The sequence below is a fragment of the Oenanthe melanoleuca genome, chromosome 6 (assembly GCF_029582105.1).
Source record: "Oenanthe melanoleuca isolate GR-GAL-2019-014 chromosome 6, OMel1.0, whole genome shotgun sequence".
Taxonomy (NCBI): domain Eukaryota; kingdom Metazoa; phylum Chordata; class Aves; order Passeriformes; family Muscicapidae; genus Oenanthe; species Oenanthe melanoleuca.
This window is the reverse complement of record NC_079340.1, coordinates 21,644,354-21,660,150: the sequence shown is the minus strand read 5'-3', so window position 1 is coordinate 21,660,150 and position 15,797 is coordinate 21,644,354. Positions and strand designations below refer to the sequence as shown.

Sequence of the window (15,797 nt, the reverse complement as noted above, 5' to 3'; positions counted from 1 at the left end):
CACCAGACCTGCCATGTCCCAGGCTCTGCAGGAAAGCTCACTGACAGGTGGGCTGTCTCGCCCATTGCAGTGAATCCTTCTGGGGAGCCCATACAGCTTTGTGACTGCACTTACAGCTTGGCTAGAGGCATAGAGGGTCCCCAGACAGTTTCTCATTGGTTGTGATTCTCCTTTTGGCTTGTGGCTTTTCCAGCCCTTGAGAGAGATGGCTCATTCCTCGTGCACACCCAAGCCTAGGAGAACCCTGGGCCAAGCCCTGTGGGAAGTGGTGAGTGCAGGCACCAAGGAGAAGGCTGTAGGTGGGGTGGGCAGCCTGGGCTCCCTTGCTGGTATTTCCAGCCCAGCAGCTTCTGTGGGGCTGGCTTGTGTCTCCCAAAAAGCAGGAGTCTGCCTGCCTGCCTCTTCAGAGGCAGGACTGGCTGCCTCCTGAGAATAATTTTTACTCCTGTTCAAAATTATGTTCTCAATTCCTATCCTGGTGTTTACCCATCAGCCTTCAGCTCCCACTGTGCCTTTACCAGTCTGAGGAACTTGTTTGCACCCAGCATCTTTCCCTGGAAAGGCACTTTAGCTCTCCAGTCAGCTCACCTCTCCTCTATTCTGATAAACCACATAAAAAAATTAGTTTCTCTGCAACAGTTTATACTGTCCATTAGCAATTCTGCTTGAAAATGTGGGGCACTGGATGTAACTCTACTCTTAGATGTAAGCCAGAAATAAGGTCTTCTCCAAAACTGGTTTAAGTAGGGAGCATGTGGGTAATCCTGCATCCATCAGCTGCCTCGAAAGAGAATGCCCATGGGCTTGTTTTATTTATTAGTGATAGCCAGAACAGATAGGAATAGTGGGAAATGATGGATAGATATCAAGGCACACAGATTAGCAGGCCCCAGGGAACACTGAACTCAGTGTGTCTGGAGGATCTGGGGATGGAGAGGCACAGGCTACAGCTCAGCACCTTGGGGGCACAGGGAGAGGAAGGACAGAGTTGGGACCTAGCCTGACTAGTCAGAGCCTTACTGCTGGTGGTGGTGAAAGCTCTGCCCCAAGATTATCCTTAGACATCCGAAAAAGAGGCAATGCTGCCTGCAGTACTCAAACAAGGATGGACTGGGGGAGGAGTAAGTAAGCTCAAGCTGAGAAGCTGCAGCCTAACCCTAAGCTGAAGTGGCGTAACACCAGAGAACCCTGAACTCAATGTGCCGGGTGAACTGTGTCACTGAGTGTCAGATGGGTCTTCTATGTAGAAAGGGCATCAAAACTGAACAGATTTTTTTTTCCTTTATCAGGAAAAATATTTATCTCTGTTTTTTAAATTTATAGCTTGACAAGCTCTGTGTATCTCTGATTGTCTCCATGGAGTACAATAGGGCAAATAAGGTGACAATGAGCACAAAGGCCTCAGTCACACTTCAGAGGAAGAAACTAGGTGAAAGGCAAGGCAGAAATGCCACTGGAGCTTTCAGGATCAGGGAGCCAAGGTCCCCTCTGCCATACAAGCAGGACATGAGCCTTTTCCATCCCACATGCTTGTGCAAAGCAGGCGTGACCTGCAGCTGGCTGTGCTCGGCATCACGGCTGCAAGGCAGGAAAGGACAGTGCCCAGCCACTTTGGTCCCTTCTCCCAGACCAGGGGCTCTGTACACAGGTTTGCAACCTCCTCCTCACCAGGCATCACCCAGCCTTTCTTTTCTTGCCACCCACCAGGCAATCACTTTGCCCGTGCCATGGATTCTTCCTTCACAGCCATGGAGTGTAGCACCCGAAGGTGCCCCAGCAAGGAGTGAGATGGCTGTTTTGCCACCATAACCCCTTCCCACAGCTGGCCAGGGAGCACGGCAGGGGGGACCAGGGCAGGGCCCCACCTCTGCTGCTGTCGTTGTAAATTCAGTCTTCCCAGGGGAAGATGGCTGCTTCTCTTAAGAGCTGGGCTTGTGAATAGGTAAGGGGAGTCACCGCCCTCTTTGCAAAGGTGGAAAAAAGATTACGCTGAGCTCTGCCTCTTCAAAAAGCCTCCTGCTCCAAGCCCAGGGGGTTGAAAGGTTTTTTTATCCCCTTTTGTTATTCAACAGAGCTAGGGGAGGAGCTGGGCCGTGTAAGAGATCCTGGCTGACATAACCCTTCCCATGCAGGGCTCTGGAGAGGGGCCAGGTTTTACCTGAGTATTTTTATTTAAACTAATCCCAGGCGTTCCAAATTGAAAGCATCGCAGCACCAGGTAGGACCAGTTCAGACGGTTGCTGGAGGGCGTTTTTCTCACCTGGGTGTAGTAAAGCAGTCACCAGGTACGTTGTTTATTGCTGACCCCGGGAGTGTGTTCTGGAGGTGCCAGGATACATGCGGCAAGCTGAGCTTGCTCAGCCTTTCCAGGTGGTTTTAGGAAAACCCTGCCTAAGAAGCCTTTAAGGAAACTGAGAGGTTGGGCTTGAGAGGCAAAGCCTTGTAACGTGTAAAACACGTTTACCTGGGCAAACTGGAAAGCAAAGGGCTGGGTAGCAGCTGCTCAGGGCAGGCTCAGCTGAAGCCTGGCATTTCTGGGAAAAGAGGAGACCTAGTCAGCCCTGAGACTGGAGTGTCCCCAGGTCTCTCTCCCTGCCTACCAGCCCAGGGAATCAGGACACTGGAGGTACCTCCCTGGTGTGTGTCAGGTCAAAGAAAGCAGCAGCAAGCATAAGGAGCAGGTGAGGGCTGCCTGGGTCTGGCTCCGGCATACCTGATGCCACTGAGAATGGCTTTCCCTTCTCCATTTCTCTGCTGATGGCTCCTCCAAACTGCAGCTCTTCCTCCTCATCCACCTGTTGAGCCCTGTGCCTGGCAGCATGGAGAGGGAAAACTCACTTCAGATGAAGGTGCTTTTCTCCACCCTGACCCTGAACCCTTTGATAAGTCTTGCCCCCTTGACCCAGCTGAGTGAGTGAGGTCGGTGAGGTGCTGGGGGGGGGGCAGGCAGAGAAAGGCTGTAGGGGGAGAAAGGACTTTCACTCCTCCAATAAAAGGCCAGGAGGTGCAAAGTGCAAGTGTTGCTGCAAAGCAGCCCTGTGTTACTGGTAAAGATCCTGTGTCAGGCAGTGGGGTGCCGAGACGGATGCCCTGTCAGGACTGGGTGGGAATCGCCTGTGCTGCCGTTGGGAACAGATACGCTCTCGATAACAGCACCTTGCATGGCACTCCTGATGCATTCATGCAAACACTGGGTAATTATCCCTTAACCTCTCCTCTAAGTCCTGATTAATTGCCTCTGCCAAGCAGGTAACTGATAATGGCCTGGGTTTGAGCGCTAGCTAGTGGCAGTGACCCTGTGCTGTAGAAGCCCACCTTTCTGCACAACCACTGTGTGCTGACAGCCCATCGGCTGCAGGAACACTTTATTAAATGGCAGCTAATCAAAGGTTGGCACAAATGGCACAATGCCACACAAGGTGCACTGCTGCCTGCATGTCCTGCAGCCTAGGAGCTCACCAGAGTTTCTGTGCTAACTGCAGAAGAGGGTCAGATCTTCTCAGTTTGGCCCAGACCCATTTTCTGCCACTGAGGTGTAAGCAGAATTTTAAGGCTTCGAGTAGCTGAAGATTCCTGGCATCTGGATGCCCAGCTGGGATGCTGCTGTGCTCCCACCCAGCCTGGCAGTGCAGAGTGAGGGAGCAGAGGTGTGCAGCCATCCTGAAATGCTGGGCCTTCTGCACCAGGTGCCATGCAGATACTAAGTCTGATTGTTTTTAGGTCTGCTTTGAACATGTGACATGGTGCCTACACACTGGGATGTCCTAGGCAGAAGTGTAGTTATGAGTGCTCTGGCAGTGGCACACGAACAAAAGTGCAGTCCATGTCCTGCCAGCAGTGTGCACATGTAAGTGTGCATGCTGGGACTGAAGGGACACCTACCAGCCCAGGAAAACAGGATGCTTGATCTCACCTGGAGAGTGATGGCAAGTGATGTGCCTGACTGGGAGGAGAAGGGTTATTCTGGTTTTGCAGTATAAACTAATGTTCACTAGGACATGTTACTGACTGCTTCTCTCTTTGTCTCTCCAGTGAGGACGCAGCAGAGACAATAGCAATAGACTCTAACAATCAACCGAAGTCTCCACTGGAAAAATTTATGGTCAGACTGTGTACACATCACCAGAAGCAGTTCATTCGTGTGCTAAACGACATATACACTGAAGTACAGCCAGACTCTGACGGCCAGCAGTTAGCTGAATCTGAGAGCATGGAGGCCTCTACTTGTGGCTCTGGTTGTAGCCAGCGAAGCACTGAAAATCAGGATAAGGGTGCTACTTGTACTGAATCAAAGCTCCCTTCTACATTGGACCCAGGAGAGTCAGGGGCTGATGGCCCCCTGCAGGTTATGGGACAAGCCCTGAAGCAGCCAGTGGAACTGAAGTCTCTGGACAGAGCAGAGAACTCCAGTCCTACTTTGAGAAGGGACTTCTGTGAGCTCCCCATCACCAGGCTTCGCTCTGCTAGTCCAAAGGATAGCCCCACCCAAGGATACCTCAGCACGTTGAACTCTTCCTCTTTGAATTTCCATCATGCCACAAAGAGCCTGGAAGGGCAGCAAGCTGCTGGACACGAACAAGAAACTGGTATCAGGAAGTGTGAGGATAATAAAGAGCAGCTAGCAGGTAAGACTCTCATGGAAGGTTATATCTCAGTCAAAGTGGCAAATGTGAATGGCAGCGAGGACAGCTTAGACAGCTGTCTGGGGTCCCAAAAGGGCTCTTTCAGGGCTCTCCCAGAGGAGTCCTGGGATCCTGGCTTTGCAGTGACCCCCCCTCGCAGAGCCGACAAAGAGAACACTTTGCAATGCAGCTCTAAAGCATCTTTGCACCAAGACTTAGACGCAAAAGAACAAGATGTGAGACCAAAGCAAGAAAACCACCTGCATGCCATGGCCAAGGGCAAGGCAGGCTGCCAGCTGCACGCAGCTGACAAGGGCGTGCTGGACAAGCCCAAAGAGGGCTGGCTGCCCACCAGCGCCGTGCCAGCCGCCCACCGGACCCCCGGCGGGCACCCCCGCGCCAAGGCAGCCTCCCTCCGATCCTCTCGGAAGAGCAAGAAGGCGTCGGGGCTGAGGATCAACGACTATGACAACCAGTGCGACGTGGTGTACATCAGCCAGCCCATCACCGAGTGCCACTTCGAGCCGCAGCGGCTGGTGTCGCCGCGCAGGACAGCGAGGAAGAGCACCCGCGGGTACTACTTCAACGGGGAGTGCTGCGAGCTGCCCACCGTCCGCACGCTGGTCAAGAGCTCCCGCCCGGAGGAGAGGGCGAGCAGCCCGGCTCTGCGGACAGACACCCTCGCGGCTGCGAAGCCACCCCTGGTGCTCTCGGTGGAGGGATCTGCAGGGGCAGGACGGGAGGGTGAGAAGAGGGTTTCCCTGAGGCTCCTGGCTAAAGTGGCACCAGCCAGTCGAGAAATGAAAGAGAGAGCTGAGCTGGGCTCCATGCAGCTCCGGGATACCCGAGCACTGCGATCAAGAGAAGATGCCGTGGCCATGCCGTTCTTCTCCCTCTCTGCTCCACCCAGCCCCCAGAAAGAGGACAGCTTGGCCAGCTCACCGCCACCTGGCTCCCCTCCTGCTGAAGGGGAGGGGATGACAGTAGGAGGTGCTGTCACCTGGGAGGCTGGCAGTAGTCTGGGCTCCTCTGGGGATGGCAGTAGCAGCAGGCAGGCTGCTGATATTTCTGCCTTTTCAGTCTCAAAAGCACATGGTGAGGAGGACGGTTGTCCAGGCTCTGACATACAAACTATTCCAGACCTCCCTGCCAGCCCAGAGCCAAAGTCCTCCTCACAGCCCTCTACCGCTACAGACACAACACCTCCGCCCTGTGATAGTGCCAGTGATCCTGCCCAGCTTCCAGACTCAGGGGATGCCGAGCTCTGTGGGCAGTGTCTGGCAGAGCCTTCCCCACGCTCTCCAGGCTCACAGACTCCTGATGAGCCCTCTGCCACCATGGATGGGGAGAGCCCCTTGGAGCCCCCTGCTACCATGGATGGGGAGAGCCCCCTGGAGCCCCCTGCCACCGTGGATGGAGGGAGCCCCCTGGAGCCCCCTGTCACCACGGATGGGGAGAGCCCCCTGGAGCCCCCTGCCACCGTGGATGGGGAGAGCCCCCTGGAGCCCCCTGCCACCGTGGATGGGGAGAGCCCCCTGGAGCCCCCTGTCACCATGGATGGGGAGAGCCCCCTGGAGCCCCCTGCCACCGTGGATGGGGAGAGCCCCCTGGAGCCCCCTGCCACCGTGGATGGGGAGAGCCCCCTGGAGCCCCCTGCCACCACGGATGGGGAGAGCCCCCTGGAGCCCCCTGCCACTTTGCAGTGTGAGGATGTGAACAAAAGCGTCGGTGCAAAACCAGAAGCCAAATCATCGGTCGTGGTGGGTGACAGCCCTCTTGAGCAAGAGGATGCTGTGCTCGTCAGCACACCCCTCCCCAAAATCTTGGAAGTGGAGGCAATGCAGAATAATAGCACAGAAGGTGATAAAGAGCCCACTGAAGGGGAAATGCCACCTGACGCAAAAAGCTCAGACTCTGTCTCTTCCAAAGACAGTCTAGACAAGAAGCGAAAGAAAGGCAGGAGACCACTGGTGGCATCAGACCGGTGTCTCCGAAGCCAACAATCCCAGCCACCTGCCGAGGGCAGTGCTGAGGACTCTGGTTCTTCCAGCTCTGTGCAGCTTCCTTGCCTTCAGATCAAACTCTCCAAGAGCCCTGGTGCTAAGCGGTTCAAGAGAGAAGTGCAGCTGGATGAGGCAGCATCCATGCATGTCCCAAATGACTGCTTCCCTGATATGCTGCTCAAAACCAGCGAAGGGCCAGGCATTGGCCAGGCTCCAGAGAGCATCACTGAGCAGCAGCCAGGCGAGGAGAATGGTGTCACTACCAGACAAACCTATAAAAGCATCTTAGCAAAAGAGACTGCTGCAGAGGGAGAAAATTCCTTTAAAGATGACTCCTCTGCTAACAGCAGCCAAAGTCAGCCGGGTGAGATGCTGGAAATCGGCATCCAGGCTGATTCTGAGAAAAACATTCTCCTCCCTCCAGAGGCCAGTGTTCCTGCAAATGATGCTGAGCAAGAGGATGTGAAACCAGTCAATGCCAGTGCAAAGGAGAGGTCTGACAGTGCTAGGGATCTGGGCAAGCCAGTGAACTATGAGCTGGTGACCAATTTGCCTGTGTGTCCCAGCAGCAGAGGTGGAAGCAAGCATCTTCCAGCAAAAACTGCAAAGCATAAAAAGGTTGCTCTGCAGTTTTATAACTTACGACATGCACCCGCACCTGTAGACAGTGCAAAAAAGAGCACACCAGGGAAGGAGTCTATGCAAGCAATCCCCAAACTGAGGGATGAACACAGTTCAGGGAAAGATGACTGCGCAACACTGGAGGACACAGATATGGCTGACAGCAAACCAAAGTTCATGGAGTGGTGTGCTGAAGAGGAGAACCAGGAGCTCATTGCTGAGTTCAACACTCAATACATGAAAATCCAGAAGGGCTGGATTCAGCTGGAGAAGGAGGTCCAGCCAGCCCCCAAGGTAAAGAACAAAGCTGACAAACTGAAAGAGATTTGGAAAAGCAAGAAAAGAACACGGAAAAGCAGAGGCTCATTGGAAGTACAGAAGCTTTCTCCTGTGCAGATGCTGTTTATGAAGGCCTTTAAGCTGTCTGACATATGCCAGTGGTTTCTGGAGACAACTGAAACCAGGTCTCTAGTGATTGTGAAGAAACTCAACACCCGTCTCCCAGGGGAGATTCCCCCCATGAAAGTCCCCATGCAGAAATATTCTTCCTCTGGTCTCTACCCCAGCTCACTACAAGCTGAACGTTTGAAGAAACATCTCAAGAAGTTCGCCGCCACTACCCCGGCTCGGAATAACCTGAAGAACCAAAAGCTTTGGGCCAAAATTCGTGAGAATGCTGATAAAGCAGAGGCTGAAGAAGCCAGCACTCCCAACCAGACATCTCCCACAGATGCCAGCACCAAGGAGCTGAGTGAAGACAAAACCATCCAGCCTGCCCTGAGCTTGCCCACGCAGGCCAGCACCAGGATCCTGCGCAAGTACTCCAACCTTCGGGGCAAGCTGCGAGCCCAGCAGCGCGTGGTGAAGGCAGAGAAGCGGAGCGATGGCCCAGGGGACCACCCAGCCCTGGAGAGCAAGCAGAGCCGGAAGAGTGTGTGCATCAACCCCCTGATGTCTCCAAAGCTGGCCTTGCAGATCAAAGCAGCTGCCTTTCCTGCTAAATCCCCCTCAGTGGATGGAACGGGGAAGGGGAGGAAGGGGAAGAGCAGGTCCCAAGAGGACCCCTTGCCCAAAGTCGACCTCCAGCTCAGCAAGAAGAAGAAGATGCTGAAGGAGAGCGGGAGCACCCAGGAGCGATCCAGCTCCTCCACCAAGGACAAGCTGCCTGCCAAGAAGGCTAGTAAAATAAAGCATTCGGAGGTCAGCACGAAATCTCCCGCCACCCGAAAGCAGACTGCCATGGAGAGGAGCAATAAACTGGCCAGAAAAATGTCTTTGAAAGAGAAGAGAGTCCCGAAAAAGCAGCTGGAGAAGATGCGGCTCCCCATGCGGAAGGGCAAGGAAAACACGAGCCGACGGGCCGTGCTGCCTCCCAGCCATGAGGAGCTGTCCAAGCCCCCAAAGCAGAAGCCCCTGGGGGAGTCCTCCACACGGTCACAGAAGATGGCCAACAAGAAGCACAGCAGTGGGAAGACCCTGACAAGGTCCATGAAGAAGATGCAGGAGAACAGTGTGTCTCAGGGCAAGAGGAAGCTGAGGGCAAAAGTGGACTGTTCTCACAGCAAACGCTCACGACTGGACCCGAAATAGCAAAGAAACGGTAGCCATGTACAAAACTGATGTATAGTAGTAACCCTTTACCATGCATTAACTAAAGCTGCTTTTATAAGCTGTAGCAAGCCTTTAAAAATCCGCAGTTAAAGGATAACGCCCATGATTTTAGGCATCAGCAGATGTGTCTTGGACAGAGATGAGGTTGGTCTGTCTGGCTCTGCTGTTCAGAAGGAAGTTTCTGCAGTTTGAACGTTCCTTGGGTTCTTTTAAACTTGGAACCAGGCAGTTTTTGTTAAAAGTACAGTGCCTTATTTATCACTTTAAAAATAAAAATAAGAAGCTCGTCTGTGTGATTTGGAGGCTTGCGTTTTATACTTGAGGCACAAGCACTTGTACTGTAGCAGAAAGAAAACCACCTTCGTGCACATGAAGTAGCTTTTGTCAGCCTTTGGGTGCACACAAACATTTCCCTTTCTTTCAGAGTCCTCCTTCTGTCTGTCTTCTTAGTGGCATTTAAAGCAAAACCAAAACCATTTCGCATCACTAAGGGAGAGAAAGGCGAGTCTGTCCTTTGTCAGTTCGCTGGTAGCAGCTGCTGGTGTCCCAGACTGTTACCTGCATGAGAATGTGAAGTAGCTACTGGTGTGTGTACTGCTGATGGCTGCCTGCTCCTCACTGCACAGCACTCAGGCTGAGGAGATGCTGTGGGGGCACCGGGTACCAGGCTGCCACATCCACTGCTGCTGGCTGGGTGTGCTGGGCTGTAGCTGTCTTTTTTCTTGCTGGCTTCAGGGATGGACCAGTCTTGCCATGCTCTGCTTTTGGACGGACTTCCTTCTCCTATTTCCCTGTCCTTGTGGTGATCTCTGTGTCTCTGATGGCAAAGCTTTTCTGCAGTCCTTCACTGAAGGTTGAAACTCTTCCTTTTTAAGGGCTTGAGTTCCTGATGTTGGTGCTCTGCAGGAAGGGAACTCTGGCCCTCACCTTGTGTTTTTGTGCACATCTTGCCTACTGCTCTCCTAAGCCAGGATTTGCAGTCAAAATAAGGTTGGGATAAGGGACTGGCTTGTGTTGATTTTTTACCATGATTCGCATTTCACCCTTCTACTAGCAAGGTGTGGGAAGTTAGTCCTTGCTTGTGTCACAGAACAGAGTCATAGTGCCTGTCTGCTCTTAGAAATACTTGTTAGAAGTTCACAGAGTGTGTTGTGCTGGTTCTGCTGGGCAGAGATGACCAGCAGCTGGGGAGGGCTGTGGTCTGTGCTAGGGAAAGGCCTCGCTCAGCTATTGCATCCCCATGGCTTCACTTTCACATTGCTGCAAGTCCATTTGCAGGAATCCCAATGCCAGCCTCTTTCCACACATAAAGCAGCAGTGCCTGTCAGGGCACTGTGTGGGCCCTGAGGCTGCCAGACCTTTGACAGCTGCCTTGCTGGTCCTTGCTCAGCTGCTTGTCCCTGATGAGAGCAAGGCTCTGGTGCAGCCCATGAATTCAAGAGATGCTGGCCCTGGGTGCAGAGGCTGGAAAGGGATTGGCTACAAAGGGAATTACTTTTCATGGTTGGCATTGAACCCCAGATCTCAAAGCCTGGAGGCTGGAGGTGGAAGGCAGATAACTGTGTTAAAATCTTTCATTGTACCCTTTAGTACAGAGGATGAAACCAGGCGTTTGATTTGCACACCCTTCACAGAGCACCTCTGCCTCTCTTGCAGGTACTCCCTTTCCCAAGCATTGACACGCACAATGCTGGGGCACATTTTTCTCTTACTGTGAAATGGCTGATTTAAAAAAAAAAAAAAATCCTATCCTTTCAATTGTGCTAGAATAAGTTAACTCTCTGAACAGCTAGGAAGTAATTAAATCTAGCCTGTCAGTCCCTGTACAGATTAATATGAAGTTATCTATTACTTTAATTTTTACTGCATGCATTACATATGTCAAACATTCCATCAGAAAAGATTTAAAAGTGTTTTAAGAGAGATGCAAGGCAGGAGGGCACTGATGGCAGTTAAGTGATTGATCTGTATCTTTTTTGCAGGGTGTCTATCCCTCTTGCTTCTCCATCCCTACTTATGGTCCTTCTTATGGCCCAGCCACATGGGCCCAGATTTCCTCTCCTTCCTCTGGGCCAGGTGTGCATGTGAGCACACCTTTTACTTTTGCTTCTCATGCCATTCCCCTGCAGCAAATCCCCTCTCCCCATCCTTCACCATCACTCCTGAACCTCCTGCACCAGTCACCATGCACTGCTCGCTCCTTGAGGCTTCCCTCTCTCTTTCTGCTGTAATATTTTTGCTGCTGGCAAATGGTGAATGCAGGCTGTCCTGATCCCTGTCTTCTGTGCTTCTGGGAGCTGGAATCTCCTTAGGATAAAACCCTATACGAAGCAAGTGGAAGGAGTCTTTCTACACCAGCGTCCTGGATGCCTTTGTGCACCCTGGGGCTTCACCAGCACTGATTGGCTTGAGCATGGCAAGGTTGGGGGACAGGTGCCCAGCAGGTGTCATTGGTGCTGGAGTGGAGCAGCTCCTGGGCATCTGTCCCAGTTTGGTGTGCACTGCTTGGCTTGGCATTGGTGGGATCAGAGCACTGAGCTTCCCGGCAGTGTCGCTGACAGGCAGTGGTGACGTGTGCTGCTGAGGCACAGCCCTGCTTTTCTGCAGTCTGTTACCAATAAATGTGGCTCTTACATTGTGAAAGGCATGCACATGGAGCTGCAGATGAGCTTAACAAATGGAAGAAAATAAGCAACATGGTTTAATACCTTATTCCACATGGACATGGAGTGTGTTTCCATGTGCTACAGGCGCAGAGTTGCCCACTGGCACTACCACAGTGCTATCCTCAGATCCACAGCCTCATTGCGCTCCTCTTCCCCTGGGCTACCCCACAGCTCCCTGCTCTACTTCAGCTCTAGACTTCAACTACTACAACCCACAAAGCAGATCTCTTTCTGTAAATTTGGCTTTTCTTGCTGGCTACTTTCTCATCCTATTGAAACTAATATCCATCATGCACCCTGGTCCATGAACTAGGAGCAGCATCCTCTTAGCTCTGAACCTCCACAGATGTCCTCATTGTCCCTGTGCTGCCAGACCCCCTCTCTCATTTTCATGGTTACCTTTTTCTCTCTCTTCTTGTCATCAGCAGCTCTGGGTCTTCGCACTTCACATGTTCAGGATCCATCCATCTTAATTAACCACTGGGAGGAGCTGCGTTGCCAAGCTCAGAGTCAAAACTTATGTTGGTGCTGTAGCAAGAGCCGTTTGAGCCCGGGATGGCTCCTCCTACCTGTAGCTGTTGGGATCTTGTTTAGCAAGGCCAGCCCCGGAATGGGTTTCCCTGCTGACAGGGTGTGTGATATGTACCCAAGGCGTGCACATATTTATATTCATCACTTACTCATCCCTGGCAAGGTCCTGTTTGCTGGTGTTCACTCCTTGCAGTGGGGTTTCTGTACTCACCTGCCAGCATGTCAGCGAGACATCTGCAGCAAACCTTCTCTGAAGAGCTGACCAGTCGGAGCTGATGCTTCTAACAGACTTTCTGCTGCATTGCTGATTAAGGTCCATGAGTTGTGTGAGCAGGATGAAATTGTTCCTGCTGCTCTCTGCACCCCTGTCCCTTCAGTGCCACACAGGGCTGGACTGAGAGGGCTGCCTGGCTCCCCACACCACTTCTTACTGGTGTGCAGATAAGCAAACCTGCAGCCCAGCCTGTGTCCCAGCTGCTCTTGTGGCACCTCTGGAAATGCTGATGTTTCCAAAAGCTCTGCCAGCTCTTAGTAACCTCCCAGGAAATAGACATGCAATCAGATATACTGGTGCCCTGTTTTTAAGACTTGCTGATGGACACTTTTTCTCTTCAGCTCATAAACTTTCAGACTGACAAGTGCATTCCCAGCTGAAGGTGACTGAGAAAGCTGATTCCCAGCCTTCCATGGGTACAGGTAGTGTCTGGGGCAGCATGGAGGCGTGAGTGGCCGTCCAGGTTGGGGTCTCACCTTTCCACCATCAGCAGTCATGCTGGAGGAAGAGGGCTGAGCCCCAGCCAAGGTGTACTTGGGTCTGCATCCTTGGGCTGTATACTTGGACAGCCCAGGAGCAAGATGGGATACGCTCCTCCTTGACAGGGAATGCCACTGGAGCTCTTCTTGTAGCAGTAGGTTTTTTGAGCAAACCACAAGGTTATGATGTCCCCATGTCGCGTGTGTTCCCCCCGTGTGTCGTAGCATCCATTTGGCCCATCCTTTAGCTTGGTGGTTGTGAAATGAATCCATCTGTTCTAAGATGTTCTCAGGAGTTCTTGTTTGTATTAAGCTCACCCCTAGGCTTAGCAGAAATCACAGTCCCCATCCTCCCTGCTCCCCTCCCCGCAGACAAGCCCTCTCTCTCACGAGCACTTCCACCTTCTCCCCAAAGGGCAGCAGAGGGCAGCTGGCGGTTTTGATTCAGGGCACGTTGGCAGCTTTGGGGCAGCCGAAGGAGCTGGGATGCAGCCGGCCAGCATTTGTGACATGGGTCTGGAGGCCAGGCGCTCCCACGGGCTGTATTGCTAGCCAATGTTTTCTAAGTCTGTTTGTAAGAGTACCTAATTTTAAAATGAAATGTGAATATATATTATGTGTAGGTGCCATGTAAGATAGTGTTGTGCTAGACAGCAGGATGCTAACCTACTTTTTAAACTTTTTGGGGGCAGGAAAAAGCATTTTTCTCTCACTTCATGCTCACAGATCTAATATTGTAAATAGGTTTTTAAAATATTTATTTCATGGGCTTTCCACAGGTTCTCGTTGTGACTGGTGTGTCGGTTGGTGGGGCTGTATTGCCCGGCGTGCCGCAACCAAAGGGCTGGCGGTTGTGTGGGGGATGGAATGGGATGGGATGGGATGGGATGGGGAGGGGTGGGTGGGGGCTGGTGGTGGTGTTCAGTTTGGTTTTATGTCACGTCAAAGCTGAAGCATTAACTCTCTTCATCTCGTTTTAATGATGTCAGACCTGGTCAATGGCCACGGTCCCCAGGGAGGCCGTGAGCTCCCATGGCCGGCCAGGATGGCTGCTCCCCAGGACAGGGGGCACTGCAAGCAATAAGATTTGTAGTAATAATGTCTGCTTTGATGGCAGGGGCTCTCGGGGCTCAGGGCCAGGTGGGAATAACCCTGTTCCCGGCAGGGGCTCAGTCCAGCATAGCATGGGGGGGTCTCTTGACCTGGAGGTACTCAAGGAAGTGTCCCCAGGGATGCAGAAAGTGGGAGACACTGTCATCCCTAAGGAACCCCCCCAAAACCACTGGGGTAAGTAGGTGGTTGCTGGTAGCAAACTCCCACTAGTGAATTACTGCCTTTGTGGGTACGGGTGACCCAAGGGAACACACCGCTCTTGCTGCTAGTCTAGGGCTGGCTCCAGAAGGTCATTTGCTAATAATTCTGCAGTTTTAATTCTCCTTCTAGGAGGTTTGAGGTCATTTGGTAATTTTTGCTTAAGTGGGTTTAGATTTTTTTTTTCTTTGTTAATCCCTTTTTGCCTGGAAGTGTGGCTGGCTCTGACCTTACAGTCCAGCTGTCTGTGTAGGGCAGTGTCAGCAGGATCTGCTTTTATGATGATGGGTCTCTGATTTTGGAGGATGGAGTGAGGGGTCCTGCTGGGTCCCAGCCCTGCAGGACCTCTCACCAGTCCCACACTTCCTTCACCCTTGGAACAGGTGTGTAAAAAAAAAAAAAAACAAAAAAAAAGAAAAAAGGAAACAACACAATAATTTTTTTCTTAAGATGTAAAACATTTAAATATTATCTCCACCCTGATGGCAAATGTTTTTCCTTCATCTGTGTCTGCTTCCCTGGGAGAGTTTTGTTTGTCTGTTTGTTTCTATATGAATTTTAGACACTGAGCTGAAATTCCTCCTGTCCGGTACTGTATGTTTGAGCCCAAGCAATGTGAACTGTACAGACCAGCAGTGGGAAGTGGGAGCTGGTGACTGCACCTGGGAGAGCCGTGGCTTGGGACGGCATTCCCAGTTGGTGTGGGGAGTGGGAAGTACTGCGCCACAAGTTGGGAAAATGAACTGTCTGCTGTGAATTCTCGGTTGGAAATGTGGAGAGGAGTTTCCATTAGATAATGTTTACATACCTCACCTGACAAACCTTTGAAAGTGTATATATAAAAAAAAGAAAATAAAATTATATTAAGTTGCTTTAAATCAATATGTATAGCTATAAGAGCTGGGTCATTTGAACTTTGAATATGTATCGATTCTCTAAATGTTGACATTTTGTGAACTCTGTGCTCCTGTCTTTTATTTCATCCTAGCCTATGGAAAAAGTTGTGTTCTTGTTCCAGGTAAAAGGTCCCTCACTCAGATCTGAACTCCTCAAGGATTCCCACCACCTTGTTTTCTTTTCTTCCTCACTGTCAATATTCACCCTATGAGCTTTCTAAAGGTCCGTATTTTATTGCAGCTTATTAAACGTTTCTTTGATATCAACGCTTGTTTGGTGTGATAAGTGGGGAAGACTGAAGGTGAGTGAGTGCACGAGGTAGTGTGCAGCAGGCTGGCATCCTCCAAGTGTCACCCTCTCCCTGCGTGGGGTGTCAGTGCTCCCACACCAGTGCCTGAGGTGTGGCAGACTTGTGTTTTGTGGCACCAACAGTGCAACCTCTTGGTGGTCTTGGGGACTGCTGCCCAGGCCCCCTCTACCCTTCCTCAGAGAGCTACAAGTGCCTCGTTTCCCCTGAAGCCATTCCATCCCCACAGCAGGCACTGGCCCTTCAGCTCCCACATGCAAGACCCTGGCAGTGAGGCTGCTTTTGCAAGGCGTTGCATGGATAAACCCTTGTTGCCTGTCCCTGCACCATGGGGGCAACACATTGGCCAAAAGCACTGGCTAGGGCTGCTCCAGAGTAGGAAATCATCCCCCAGGGCACAACCAGCTCTCTACATCCTGTGCCACCTCCTTACACACTCAGCAGCTCCCAAGCACCAGCTTCTCCCTTCTCCCCA

At 51.9% G+C, this 15,797-nt stretch overlaps 1 protein-coding gene across 5 annotated transcripts in view; it reads left to right on the top strand.

The window, feature by feature from the left end:
• LCOR (ligand dependent nuclear receptor corepressor) overlaps window positions 1-15,281 on the top strand; it is a 90,902-nt gene extending 75,621 nt beyond the window's left edge. For 4 of the 5 annotated variants that reach the window (XM_056494643.1, XM_056494642.1, XM_056494645.1 and 1 more), the window contains one exon: window positions 4,033-15,281. In XM_056494643.1, the coding sequence (XP_056350618.1) occupies window positions 4,033-8,836 (4,804 nt within the window). In that variant the 3' untranslated portion in view covers window positions 8,837-15,281. The remainder of the gene's footprint in view (window positions 1-4,032) is intronic. The other variant, XR_008840803.1, reaches the window with a different exon arrangement.
• Window positions 15,282-15,797: the final 516 nt, after the last annotated feature.